This window comes from Aethalodelphis obliquidens, unplaced genomic scaffold (genome assembly GCF_003676395.1).
Source record: "Aethalodelphis obliquidens isolate GAN/ISIS:26980383/991018 unplaced genomic scaffold, ASM367639v1 scaffold38, whole genome shotgun sequence".
NCBI lineage: Eukaryota > Metazoa > Chordata > Mammalia > Artiodactyla > Delphinidae > Aethalodelphis > Aethalodelphis obliquidens.
In genome coordinates this window covers 5,571,698-5,585,505 of record NW_020837982.1, presented here as the reverse complement: position 1 = coordinate 5,585,505, position 13,808 = coordinate 5,571,698, and the positions used below count along the sequence as shown (strand labels likewise).

The window sequence follows — 13,808 nt, the reverse complement described above, 5'->3', positions numbered from 1 at the left end:
AGAGGCTGTAGCACAAGGAGGGGAGAGGGGCTTTGAAGTTTCTTCACAGAAGGAGGAGTCAATAGCGTGAAACGCAGCTGAGCAGTAAAGTGAAATGAGGTCTGAATTAGACTTAACAACTGGGGCATCACCAGGGACCTTAGGACAAGCTGGTTTAGTAGTCTGGTGGGAGCAGAAGCAGAGTGAACCACAGACTCTGCTCTGCGGCACAGAGAACTCTGGCTACCAAAGAGGTATCTCTGCCTCTGTTGACTGGCTACCTCACTACCTTCTGTTTCCATTTATGTTTCTCTTAGCTGATACACCCAGATACACTGCTACTCTGGATCAATACAACAGTTGGGGATCTATTTTAGTACCACAGAAACTACTGCAAAAGATTTTCTGGGTTCATACACGGTGCTCTCACAGTTAACCTTCAAGTCCTCAGTTTGCAAGCTAGTAAGCACTTTAATTGATTCAGCGTAATATAAATTCGGCTTTTCATGGGAATGCTAGTCCCACATCATTAATTCCATTGACAACAGCTGGCTGGCGTGAGTAGCAGCCTCAGCTTCCCTTGCTCTCCGTCAGGCCAAAGCCACCTCCACTTCCTATCATTGTCTCATATTAAGCTTGGTTAGCATCACTATTTTTGTTTGTTTGTTTTTTGGCCACGCTGCGAGGCTTGCGGAGGCTTAGTTTCTCAACCAGGGATCGAACCGGGGCCCTCAGCAGTCAAAGTGTGGAGTCCTAACCACTGGACAGACAGGGAATTCCTTTTTCTTCTTTTTTAAATAGCTTCACTCATTTTTTGGCTCCTTCTCTCTCCCCTCAACGGTTTAATTATTGAATAAAACATTTATTCCATACATTTATACCACGCTTTCACGTTGATTTACAAAGCACCTTCCCCTATTGACATCTCACAACACACGCTAGGAATTAGTAGGCTGGAAGGGCAGTGGCGGGGCGCGCGTAGCCCCTGCTGGCGTCCCGGCGCGCTGCAGCCTCCCTTCCCTCCCGCCCGTCAGGAGCTCGAGAGAAGGCTGAGACGCTAGTGCCCGCGCAAAGCTTCCTGGGAAATGTCTGGGGTGTACGTGTTAAACTACAAATCCCGATACTCACCGCGCTGCAGCCCCGAAGAGGGTGTTTTCTGGTGACTCTGAATCTTTGTCAGTGTCCTTGGGACTGCTGCACAAGCCTGATTCAGTATTCACAGGAGGTTCTGGGAGAACGTGATAGCTCTTCCGCCGGGTGTGCACGAACGGACTTGGCTTCCGCTGCTTCCTCGGGTTCGCTCGGTGTGGCGAATCTGCCGTTGCGACACAATGGCTGGGAGCGCAAGGCCCCACGGGAGGCTTGTGGAATCTGCTGTGGGAAGAAGGAAGCCAGGTTTCTTGGGCAGCCACAGTCATGGGGGAGACGGCCCGCAGTGCCGCGGGATCCGCGCCTGGGGCGGCGGCTTCCGCCGAAGCCCCGCTGCAGTACAGCCTTCTTCTGCAGTACCTGGTGGGTGACAAGCGTCAGCCCCGGCTCCTGGAGCCTGGGAGCCTGGGCGGGATCCCGAGTCCGGCCAAGAGTGAGGAGCAGAAGATGGTCGAGAGGGCGATGGAAAGCTGCGCCTTCAAGGCGGCGCTGGCCTGCTTGGGAGGTGAGGCGAGGAGGGGTCCTTTGGGAGGCTTAGGGCTTGGGCGGCATAGGGGTCCCCTGCCAAGAAGACCACGCGCCTGGGAGGCGAGGAGTCCATGGGCTTCGACCTTGACCTACCCCCGCCTGGTTCAGTGAGCTCGAGCAGCGCCTCCCTAGATCCCGAGGGTGGCTTTCGCCTCTGGAAATTGGATCAGAGAATCGATCCTGGGTCGGGACCTGGGGGTTCTAAGATGGTTGACTTCATTCATTCATTCGCTCTTAAATAATCATTTTCCAACAACTTGTTACTTTGCAGCTATCACGTGTCAGCTTTGCAGCTATCACGTGTCAGGCGGTGAAAAGACAGGGTGAGAACAAGATCCTTGTTCTCATGAAGCTAACATTTTAATATACATAGAAAATTGTTGAGAAGGAGCCTGGAGGAGAGCTCTGCAGACATAGGGCCCAGCACCTGCAAAGGTCTGGCCGGAAGTGGCTTGAGGTTAGAAAAACAGAAAGGCCAGTGAGGCCAGTGTGACTAGACAGCAGGGAAAGAGGGGGAAAGAAGTCCGGACTTGGCTTTTTTTTTTTTTTTTTTTAACGTTTTGAGGATTTGAGAATGTATGTGTCCCTCCTGTATGCAGAGTAAAGAGGGTGGCCACATTTGCAGGTGATTTGAAGTCTCATTGAGAATGAAAGGCAATTAAGAAAGGAATGTAGGTGAGAGTGCACATGTGAAGTAGAGCAGAAAGAAAAAAAGATCTTTTTTGGTTGGGGGAAGGCCACAAGAGGAGGTGAGACTAGAGCGTGTCTTGGAGGATTGAGAGAATGGGGTTAGACAAAGAGGAGGAGAAACAGCATTTCAAGTTGGGGGTGGGGTGAGGGATTTGGGCTTTTTGCCTGCAGGCATTAGGGCAGTCATTGATGGTTTTTAAATTATTTTTTTAAAGTTTATGTATGTATTTATTTTGGCTGCGCTGGGTCTTAGTTGCGGCACGCGGGATCTTTAGTTGCGGCATGCGAACTCTTAGTTGCAGCATGCATGTGGGATCCAGTTCCCCGACCAGAAATCGAACCCAGCCCCCTGCATTGGGAGCGTGGAGTCTTACCCACTGGACCACCAGGGAAGTCCCCGTTGATGGTTTTTTAGAGGGTAACGAGTGGTAATGAGCATGATGACTCAAGGTGGAGTGTGATGAAGAAAAGGAAAGTCTGTGGATAGGGAGACCATATAGGGAACTTGCTAGACTGAAGCTCCGTGAGACATGGACTGGGTCTTTGTTCATCATTGTGCTTGACCCTAATACATACATATCTGTTGAAATGATGAATGAGTCGTAGTGCACCAGGGGCGAAGTGATAAAGGCCTTGGACTAGGATGATAATTGTGGACATAGGGTTACAGGGGGAAGCAAAGAAACAGTCAGAAATGCCCCTGAAGTTTGGAGTAGGAGTGACTGCAAAGAAGGAGCCATAAGCAGGAAAGTCTGGAGGGGAGGTGCCCATGATTTCATTGAACGTATACCGACCTTGAGGTGGCAAGAGGACATCCATGTTGACATGTCCAGCAGGCTCAGGAAGGTCAGCTGTGGACAGCAGTGTGGGGTTTGCCGTTTGGTAGCTTTGTGACCTTAGGGAAATTAGTTAACCTCTCTGAGCCTCAGTTTCTTCACCTACAGAAAGGAGAGGATAATAATATCTATCTCACAGGACTATTGTGAAGAATAAATGAGGCTGGGACTATAAAGCGTCAGAGTGATTGGCACATGGTATTTACCAAATGAGTATTACGGATGTCACCGTCGTCAAGGGAGTGATTTGCAAAGTTGATACCTGAACTTGAGGGTGACTGGTTTACATGTGAGAGTGTAGAGAGAGAAAGAGGGCTAAAGACTGAATTTTGAGGAATGTTAGAAAATGAAAGGAGGAAGAAATCCAAGAAGAGTCAGAGAAGAAGCTGCCAACAAGATAGATTCTGGATTTTGTAACGTGGAAACCAGACAAGTAGAGAGTTTTCCAGGCAAGAAGGGGCATCCTCTTCGCTGGTGGCCATCCAAAAGGTGCTATTTGAGTATGACCCCATTACAGTAATCCAGAAAACATACCAAAGAAATCTTCATCTCTGTGTTTGTTTTTAGGATTTGTCTTGGGAGGTGCATTTGGGGTGTTCACTGCTGGCATTGATACCAATGTGGGCTTTGACCCTAAGGATCCTTACCGCACACCTACAGCAAAAGAAGTTCTTAAAGACATGGGGCAGAGAGGAATGTCCTACGCCAAAAATTTTGCCATCGTGGGCGCCATGTTTTCTTGCACTGAGTGTTTGGTAGAATCTGTAAGTGTCCCTGCCTTCTGAGAAAGCCTTGCCTGTTTCCATCTTGGGACTTCTCAAGAGAAATACTCTTAATGCTACTAGAAAGCAGGTCAGAAATGTCCAATACTTGCTAGATTAAATTTCCATGAAATAGTCCCTAATGTAAACTTTTTGTGCATTTATGATTTGGGCTTGCATTATTCTTTACTTGTTTTTGGAGGCTAGAAGTTGCTTAATGAGTTTATTTTATTTATTTTTTGGCTGCACCGCGCTGCTTGCAGGATCTTGGTTCCCCAACCAGGGATTGAACCCGGGCTCCCTGCAGTGGAAGCACGGAGTCCTCACCACTGGACTGCCAGGGAATTCCCAGTGAATGATTTTAAACAGAATACTTACTGGGGAACTGAGACGAGATTTTGATTACTTCTCAAATGTTACACTTGGTCTCAGCGCTCTGGTACCACCTGCAGGAAGCATTTATGAACACATTCAAATTTTAGGAACTATACTTTTGAAAGAGAAAAAGATAGGTTTCCTTTGGGGAGGGACTAAATTCGCCAGCCAGAAACCCCGTCTTTTTTTTTCCTTAATCATCTTGTCTGGCTTGTTTCTTTGGCTCTGAACTGCTCTTCTCCACCCACAGTACCGGGGAAAATCAGATTGGAAGAACAGTGTCATCAGTGGCTGCATCACTGGAGGAGCCATTGGTTTCAGAGGTTAGTAAACAGTTCTCAGATGGTTTTCTTTGTGGCCTTGGACAACATGCTGAAGTTGACATTTCTAAACATATGAGCATTCCAAGGACAGCCCAAGGCATATATTGACACTTGATACTCTTCCCTTCTGACAAGTAAATCACATTTGCTTCTGTGTTAACTCAGTTTTGGAAACTTCTAGTATCTAGATCAGGGTTTCTGATCCTTGGCATTGTTGACATTTTAGACCAGATAAATGTTTGCTAGGGGGAGGGGGGCGCTGTCATGTGCATGGTAGGATGTATAGCATCCCTGGCCTCTACCCCCTAGATGCTAGTAGCATCCTTTAGTGGTGACAAGTAAAAGTGTCTCCAGACATTGCCAAATGTCCCCTGGGGAACAAAGTCACCCCCAGGTGAGAACCACAGAGAGATCTAGATCTATCTTAGAAAAAAGAACTGCCCCCATCTTGAACGTACGGGAAGAACTTCCTCATAATATGCAGGTGTGTGTTGCTATGCGGGAAAGTACAGAAGCATAGCTGGGCCCCATTTGGCCAAATGGCAGGCTCTGCTGAAATTTCAGTTTCACGCATTGCAAACAGACATCTTTCTTCGTACTATACAACTGTCATTTTAATTTGTGTGTAAGTTATCACGGTAATAGGGTTCTTAGATATCTACCCCTTGAAAGCCAAATATAGGTATTCTAGAAATGTTGGATTATCATCTATAAACAACAAAGAAAAAAAACCGGTTCCCTGCCACTTCTCCGTGTTGGTGTGTCTGTCAAGAGTGTGGTGCAGCGCGTCAGTGACAGGGTGTTCTTAACAGTGTACATTGCTGGGCTGCTCTCCATCTGCTGTGCCCGGACTTATCCAAAGCAAAAAGCCTTTTTTCTCATTTTCTGAGAGGCAGGATAATTTGCTATCATTAAAACCTGATTTTCCTCCTCAAACAGCCATTTGTGATTTATGGAGTAACTTCCCCTTTGGTCTTCCCATGTCTCAGCTTTGTCAGGGCCTTTGAGAGGCTCAGCTCCCTCTAGGATTGCTTTGATCACCTTCCCAGGAATTTATTCCATAAACAAATCAGGGTACAGGCCATATGCTTTCACTTGATTCCAAGGGCTGGTTCTCTTAACCAGTTTCCTGCCTGTGAGGGGCTATTTTCATGAGGCTGGAAATAGTAATTCTTTAGAACGAGAGAAGTTAAATGAACGTACAGTTAGATAAAAGCACACTGGATCAGATCGTGTGCACAGCTTCACTGAAGTCTTCCAGCTCTCTGCTAGGTTGAATGATTTGGAACGCGTACACCGGTTTCTTTGCGTCTGCGGGTACCCAGGCTCTTCCTGAGTGCAGCCTGACCCGGCGTCTGTCACCACAGGTGATGTCATTTGTGTTTGCTTTGCAGCTGGCGTAAAGGCTGGGGTCATTGGTTGTGGAGGTTTTGCTGCCTTCTCTGCTGCGATCGATTATTACCTACGGTGAGAGCAGTTGCCTCCAGGGAAGGATGATGCCAGCCCAGGATCAGAGCTGTTCTGTGTAGGGCAGTGTCTGCACCATGCCGGGGCACTTGCTTCAGAGACTGAAGACATTTGTTTTCCCTCACATAGTTGGTGTCGTGAGGGAGCTGCCTGGCTGCAATCTGCCACCTCTGAGCGGCCACGCTCTCTGCTCCTGGACTCCAGCCAGGCTGTCGGGGGCTGTGCCACGCCAGCCGCTCTCTTGCGGGCAGATCAGGAGTCAGCGTGTTGACCTGTAGGAGTTGAGTCCCGCAGACGTTCAGTCCTGACCACAGTTGGCCCTCTGGTGGTTTGGTGCCGTGGGAATGGAGGGGACTTCACATATACCCGGGAAGCTGCTCTACCTTGGACCTCCATGCCGTCATCCATCTCACACACTGGGGCAGGGCAAAGTGAATTTATGCCATCCGACCAATGATGTCATTTTGTTTAGTGTTCTGCCTTGTTAAAAAACATATATATATATATATATATATATATATATATATGTATTTATATTACAGTTTAAAAGGTTGGCTTATTTTTATTTTCAAATTCCACAATTCCCAAAAATGGTTCCAGGTGCCCAAAGATTGAACATACATAGGGAAAGCGTGAGCAAACTCCTGGGAAGTTTGGGAACGTTAGGTTCCCAGGATCTGCAGAGTAGCGTTATCCTCACTGAGATTGTTACGTTGGCCAGGGCCTTCCCCTAAAGAAGCCCAGCCTAGCCATGTCCTAGGATGCGTTGAAATTCCGCGCATAACCCCTGCTGGCCTCTTCTAAAGAATCCCTCCTGTGGGCTGGCCAATGGGAATGCCTGTGGTCTAAACCACGCACTGGTGTTCCGCTCTGACCACCAGACCAGGCCCGGCTCAAGGACACAGTGTGTGAAGGGTCCTGCTCTGGTCCTCCTGGTGACTAAGTCACAGCAGCCACTGGTTACGATCAGACCGAGTTGAGGAGCTGTTCACCGCTACCATTTTTCTCTGATGTCAGCGTTTTTCTTTCTTCCTTAAACATATTAGTGTTTTTGACTTGACCTGGTAGCCTTTTTTCTGACAGTAGCAGCTCAGCCTAATTCTGTGCCATATGCAAAGAAATAGCCTTTTACAATTGGGATCTGCCACAGATGCTGCTTTCCTCGGGTGCTTTGGTGGTGGGGTGAGGATGAACTCGGGACAGGCAGGTAGCTTGGTGGGGGCCATGCAATTCCAGCCACCGTAAGCCAGTGGTAACGTCTCCTTTATTCTACCTTTGCCTTTTTGCCTCTTTTCGGCTTTCTGCCCCCTTGTCTGCCGTCTTCCAGCTCACCCACCCTTAACCAGAACTCAGACTCAGCTGAACCATCCAGACATCCTGAGTGAGTGTGTGTGTGAGATAATGTCAAACCCAGCTGGTAACACCTTCCTCTGGCCATGTCTGCTGTTGCCTTTGGAATGAGTGAGCCAGTACACAAGACTCATGTCCTTCTATGGGGAATTCTATAGAATGCCTGTCCCAGTCTCAGTCACGAGGCTTCACTGCGGCTAGGCTGGTTGGAGTATCCTCACAGGTCAGAGAACAAATGTAGGAGTGTTTCCTCTACCGTCTGTAAATAAGTCGCCTATAAGCACTTAGAGCAAGAGTAGATACTCCTACCCTGGCACCTGCTACAGTGCTAGAAGCCCAGCATCTTCTACCATCCAGTCTAGTGCGTGGGGTCAAATACATTGACTGACTGAGTACAGGAAACTGTCCTCACGACTGCCTTGAAAAAGATGAGCCCCGGGCTGTCAGTAGCCATCAGTTCAATAAGCCAAGCATTGTCCACGTTGACTATTCAATCAAGAGAGGAGATGAATAGCTTCCTGTTTTAGATGGCTAAGGAGGCAGTATGAGCTCATAAACCAAACACCAATTTTCAGAGACATCTGTTCCTGATCTCCAGAATAAACACAGTGTCCAATGGCTTAGGCTGGTGGAAGCCTACATTAACCCCACTAGCTCTTACAGGGAGGATGGGCCTCTAGGGGATGCAGACTCCAACAAGCAGATGAGGACACAAGGCTGCCCCAAGGACCTGCTACTTCCAAGGAAAATGGAGAGAAAATTCACATAAGATAAGCCTCCACTTGAATGGACAACTTCCTGCCATCTCTCTGAGGCACACTGATGGCCACGTCCCTGGTGGGGCAGTTGTATTTCATGAAAAGAACCGGCTGGTGACTGAGGTGGAGGCATTGGTGAAAGAGCAAGGACGGGGCGCGGGCTCATAGCCCCCCAAAACCGCCACAGTCTCCACAGGCCGAAGGGACGCTCAAGGGTGAGTTCACTAGGTAAACAGATTCTTGGAAGCACATCTGGATGCAGCTGGAAGAGTTAAATATTTAGATTGGTGGTCTTCCCTGGACTCCTGAGAACACAAACGTCCACACCACAGGGCTGAGTTGTGTGCAAATGTTGGGGCTTTGCATTTTTTTTATTAACATTTTCCTCTCACGTGGTTTACATCAATTTATAATCTACGTAAGTTGAAACAGAACATAGACCAAAGAAAAATATATCCTTACCAACTTATTAAAGTCAAATATTAATGAAGTGTCCCATCCTACCTGTATCAGCAAACACCGGCGGCCCACAGCCGTTGCCAGCAAGGACAGGCATGCAGGATTCCTGTAGCCTGTCTTGACGGGCCTCTGTTGGCACAGACTGCCCTGCTGGGCACAGTGGCTGGGGCTTCTGGGCTGCACAGTCCCTGCCTCGTAGGAGAACCCACGGGCTATTTCCTCAGTGCAGCTCAGTCCAGGTCTGGTACCCCGCCCCTCCCTGCTCTTGGGGGTGGAATTTATAAATATTCTGAGCCTTTTGCATTTCTCAGCCCTTCCGGCCTTCCTCCCATTCTCATTGCCTGAGTGAGGTTGGGGGGCTGCAGTACACCTGATGCTGAGAAGCAAACCTCCCTTGTTTTGGGGAGGTGGGAGGCACCCATTTGGGGCTGTAAATAGCTCTAGCTGGCCCTCCAGTTCATTCCAGTCAATGGCTGTGGAAGCAAGAGCCTTCCATGCCACATACCAGCTCCTGAGTGCCGAGCAGACTCCAGGGATGATCAGACACTGGGGATCTTCAGACTCAAGCGGCCTTCTTTCTCTACCCCCTGTCTCAGAGAGCGGGGCTCCTTGCTGAGCAGCTAGCAGGCAGCTAGGGGGTCAGTACTGCCCTCCTCTTAGGCATCTCTTTCCTCCGATGTGCACAGAATGTGTACCGTTCTGCCCATGATTGGGCAACAGGTGTAAACAAGATGAGAAAGGGCCCTTCCTCTCACTGAGCAAGTGCTACGGCTTTAGGGCCCTAAACCCTTCTTTAAAACAGCTCTGAGCTCAAGCTAGGGGAGCTCTTCTCTCCAATCCTGAGGGCCTAGAATCTAGTCTCTGCCACATAGGAGAGCCAGGGAGCTGTGTACTGCAGCTCCAATCTCTGCAGCCCGGGAGTGTCTGCCCTCCCAGGCTAACTGCCAGAGGCCAGCGGCCCCTGCTCAGGTGGGGAGAAATTGCACTTTGGGGGTAGTTCTCCTTTCCAGTGCTGAGCAGCGGGCCTCGGTGTTGGGATCGGAACCTGCTGATCCCCTACTCTGGAGCAGAGCGTCCACAACGAGGGTCCCCTGCAAAACCCAGTCCCGAGAGAGGCAGGTACCTGTGACTCCTCATTCTTCCCCAGCTCCTGGAGTTTCCCCGAGTTCACCCACAAGGCTGCATCTAGAAGCCGAGGGTGGAAGGCAGCACCAGGACGGCTGGCTAGCTGGACCGTGCCTGCCTTTCCCAGGGCCTGGAGCACACGTGGCCGTGGGGGCTGCCCCTGGCAGTGCTTGGCTGTGGAGAAAGTGTAAACCCTAAGGCAAAGGTGCCACGAGGTACGGGAGGCACCGGGAAGGACTAGCCCTCCTGGACAGAACCTGCCTGTTTCTGGACACCTGCTTCAGCCGTAGTAGCTGCCCTCCCAGAAGCCCAGCTCCACGAGAAAAGCCACCACAACTGCTTGCTGCCGAGAGCCTCTTTCCCCCCAGCCTAGGACACCCAGCGCTCCCTGGCGCTCCTCTCAACGTCCCACCTGTCCCTTTTCCTCGGCGGCCTGACCCTCCCACCTCCCCCGATTCTTTCCTGACCCTCTGGCTACCTTGGTAGCAGGTCACTTGTGAGTCTTGTGTACTCAAAGGAAACAGAACACCAAGGGAAAAGGAACTGAAAAGCAGAAGAAACAGTCAAAGATGCCTCACTGGTACTGGAGACAGAACAGATAAACCCAGAAATGGAGAGTCTCAGGTGGAAAAATCCCAGAAATCCGCCCTCCAGCCTGTGCTAAGCTGAGGATTAGTGTGAGTCTGTCTCCTTGTCCAACATTTGCACAGGCGGCAAGGCAAGCAGGTGCGCTTCCGCAGGCAGAGGGCAAGGAGAGGCCGGGGGCGGCAGGGGGCGGCAGGCGGCGGCGCGGCACGGGCCACCACTGCCACCGCCGCCCAGGGCCTCCTCAGAGCTTTCGAGGCGCTGGATCAAAAACCAAGGCTGCACATGCATGCAGGCAGGCTGGGAGGGAGGAGAGGGCGGAGGAAGACCGAGGGGAGGCTGCCAGGAGACTGCGATCTGGGGGCAGGGCCAAGAGAGGAGAAGCTGGCAGCAGTCACAGAGTGCAAAATAAAAGCCCTTGGACCGGACTCAGGAGGAAAGAAAGTGTTGGAGGAAATGAAAGAACAAAGCAGGCTGTCTGTGTGCCCACACCGGGTCGGTCACTACCTTTCCTGCATGACAAGTAGACGTAAAACAATTCCCAAACAGCACGGAGCATTAGACACAACTAGAGGAACAGAGGGCAGAGCCCGGGGTGCGCAGCAAGGCTGGGGCCGGGTCAGCTGGCTTTGTACAAGGTGGCACAAAAGATGCACGTCTTCCAGTTCTTGGAAATCTGTGTCCCTTGGAGTCTGGAGCGCTGGGTTTGGGAGTTCTCTATTGTAGTCCTTCAAGTCTGGGTTGGGTCCCCAGCTGGAGAGGCTGGCTCGGGCCACCCCCCCAGACGCTCCCACCTCGGGCTACACATCGGTGGAGAAGTACAGTGTGTTCCGCTTCAGTTCTGCGAAGGAGATGGGGGGGTGCTGCAGGTAGTAGAGAAGGACCTGGACCTGCGGGAAGACAGGGGAGACTGAGGCTGGGGTCCTCACCCTGGAGGCCCTCTGACCCGCTGAGAAGCCCTGGTCTCCAGGCTGGGCCCCTGTGGCTCCCCGCTTCCCCTTCCTCTGAAGCCCAGGTGTGGCTGCCCATTTTCAGCAGTAGAGGGCGCTGCAGGGCAGCGGGTGGGGAGCCTGGGGCCACTTCGCCAACCTCAGTCATAAACTTCCAACCTGCTCCAGAGCTGGGCTTTGGCTTGGCAGCCCTGCTTCAGACCAGACCCCGCCCTGGGTCTTGTAGGGCTCCTAGGGAAGCTTCCTGACCCTGGAAGCGATGCTAGAGCTTCCGTGCGTGGGGACAAGGCCCCAGATTTTTCTGATACCCCTAGGCTTGCTTTCTGAGGCCCAGGCGCTCCCAGGATTGCAGCCAGCACTTGAGACAGACAACCTCTGGGCCCCTGGTCTAGGTTCCTACTTTTCAGCAGGACTGTCCAGAGCCCTGCCTCCCTGGTGACATCCTACAGACCATCGTCCCCGCTGTCAGGAGGGGAGGGGGTTAGGAGTCCTAGCTGTTCTCTCTCCACCCCTCAGGGAGGCTTGTCCTTCCCCTCCAGCAGCCGCAGGCCTGGGCAGTGCGTAGGTACCTGTGCCATGACATCGTGGGACCAGATGTCGGCAGCCGACGTGAGGTGTGCTTTGCTCTCCACTTCTGAGGGTCTCAGTAACGTGGGGCCAAACACAGTAGCCAGGTTGTGAAGGGACATCTTGTTGACGGGCTCCTTCTCAGCAACCCTGGGAGGGAGGGGAGGGGAGGGGAGGGGAGGGGAGAAAAAAGTCATTCCTGACAGCCGCGTGGGGCTCCAGACCCTGGGCTATTACCACTCCTGGAAGGATTCCCACAGGTGGTCACTAGCCTCCCTCTCCTGAGGGTAGAGACCGCTTGGTAGGGAGGGGACTCAGCCAAGGGACCAAGTTCCAAGCTATGTTCCAGTACGTTCCAGTAACAGATTCCCAGCTCCTGGGCCGCCCCTTGAACTGATGGTAAACTGTCAGAGCCAGAAGGACCCACTCCAACTCCCTTGCCTTAGAGATACTATTACTGGTTCAAGAACTTTCCCTATAGTAATTCATGCTCATCACAAACCTTTGCATAGGTAATATTATCATCTCCACTGTACAGATGAAGAAACCAGAGTACAGAGAGGTTAAGTGACTTGCCCGAGGTTACACAGCTAGCAAGTGGCAGAGCTGGGGTCTGAACCCAGGCAGTTTGCCTCCAGAGCCCAGGCTCTTCCCCACCATCAGCCCAGCCATGGAGGGGGGCCCTGAGGAAGAGTCTGAGCAGGCGGGGCTGGGCAGGGGGCAAAGGCCTGAGGTCTGCCTGCTGCACTGTGGCAGGAACAACCCTCAACCCAGATGGAGCCCAGGGGCTGTTCTCCCAAGCTTTTCCAGAAGGGTCTGCCTCATGGGGCTCCAGAGCTGCCTCCCTTTGGATCTTCCTCTGCTTCTCTTGCATAATAAGCCAGATGCTCTGTAGATATTTCCCGAGTGACAGCAGGGGCTGCCATCTGTGGCTGGTGTCCAGCAGGCTCAGTACCAGCCAGCTCATCAGAGAGGCCCTGTGCCTCCCCCAGTCCCAAGCAATGTTTCTGGGGCTGAGACCCAGCCGCCCTGAACAGCGCCCCTCGCCGCACTCCCACTCCACCGTCACTCCACCCTCCAGGCCGGAGCCATCGATGCGCCTGCTGACTGCTTTGGAAACAGGCAGAAAAACACTGCCATGCCAGGAGGCAGCTGTGCAGCTGGCCCAGCCCCTCACCACACACGCGCGCGCGCGCGCGCACACACACACACAAACACACACAAACACACACCCCGGCCAGGGCCCAGATGTGGGAACAGAGTGTGCCCGGTTCCCAGGGTGGAAAACCTAATGAATTTTCCTTCCCATTCCTCCTCTGTGTGTCCTCCCCACAGTGCTCGCCAAACTATTTGGGAATTGGTTGGGACTTCGGTCCTGGCCAAACCAGAGGGAAAATGTCTCATAATGGGAAAAACAAGACAGCAGCCCAGGCGTTCCCAGGTCTCTGGCCCTCCAGAGCCTGGCCTGGCCTGGTGGCCGAGCTGCCACTGGGAGCCTGGGCCTGAGGGCTCACGGCCCCTCACCAGGGGCTCCCTGGTCCCGGGTGGCAAATGGACTTAAGGGACGCCTGGGGACTTTTTCTCCCCACTCACACCTGGGACCAGTCCTGGACTCAAAAGTGAGTGCAAGGTCACCGTCAGGGCTAGCTTCCAGTATGAACTTTGCTGCAGGCATAACTTGAGCAGCTGTTGGTTTGACCTGACTGTGGAGGGGGCAGAGGAGAAGGTCGGAAGGGCTGTAGTTGAGGATCTGGGGGATGTGGCTTCTAAGGGCAGAGCTGCTGCTGACCCCTGGCAGTCCCTGCTGGGCTGGGGACTCAGATTCCCTATCTGTTCGATGAGCTGTGGGTCAAGACCAGCGGGCTTCAGATTTTTTTGACTGTGACCCACAAGCACACGCGCGCGC

The 13,808-nt window shown here is 52.0% G+C and overlaps 2 protein-coding genes across 5 annotated transcripts in view; one reads left to right on the top strand and one right to left on the bottom strand.

Moving 5' to 3' along the window:
- Nucleotides 1-1,370: 1,370 nt before the first annotated feature.
- Nucleotides 1,371-6,662, top strand: TIMM22 (translocase of inner mitochondrial membrane 22). Its single transcript, XM_027130550.1, has 4 exons — nucleotides 1,371-1,633; nucleotides 3,750-3,946; nucleotides 4,569-4,641; nucleotides 6,036-6,662. Exons 1-4 carry the CDS (start codon nucleotides 1,396-1,398, stop codon nucleotides 6,110-6,112), a joined length of 585 nt encoding a protein of 194 aa, XP_026986351.1. The 5' UTR covers nucleotides 1,371-1,395; the 3' UTR covers nucleotides 6,113-6,662.
- A 1,889-nt stretch (nucleotides 6,663-8,551) lies between these two features.
- The window catches only part of ABR (ABR activator of RhoGEF and GTPase), a 178,857-nt gene continuing 173,600 nt past the window's right edge, over nucleotides 8,552-13,808 (bottom strand). For 2 of the 4 annotated variants that reach the window (XM_027130545.1, XM_027130546.1), the window contains 2 exons: nucleotides 11,905-12,052; nucleotides 8,552-11,275 (listed from right to left, as the gene is read on the bottom strand). In XM_027130545.1, coding sequence (XP_026986346.1) covers nucleotides 11,186-11,275; nucleotides 11,905-12,052 — 238 coding nt within the window. In that variant the 3' untranslated portion in view covers nucleotides 8,552-11,185. The remainder of the gene's footprint in view (nucleotides 11,276-11,904; nucleotides 12,053-13,808) is intronic. The other 2 variants (XM_027130543.1, XM_027130544.1) reach the window with 1 other exon arrangement.

What these genes read in the sequence shown, in the direction of transcription:
- TIMM22 (XM_027130550.1), top strand. Translation starts at nt 1,396, where the DNA reads ATGGGGGAGACGGCCCGCAGTGCCGCGGGATCCGCGCCTGGGGCGGCG. An exon ending in GGCGCTGGCCTGCTTGGGAG is followed by an intron (nt 1,634 to 3,749) that starts GTGAGGCGAGGA and finishes GTTTGTTTTTAG; the next exon opens with GATTTGTCTTGGGAGGTGCA. An exon ending in CTGAGTGTTTGGTAGAATCT is followed by an intron (nt 3,947 to 4,568) that starts GTAAGTGTCCCT and finishes CTCCACCCACAG; the next exon opens with TACCGGGGAAAATCAGATTG.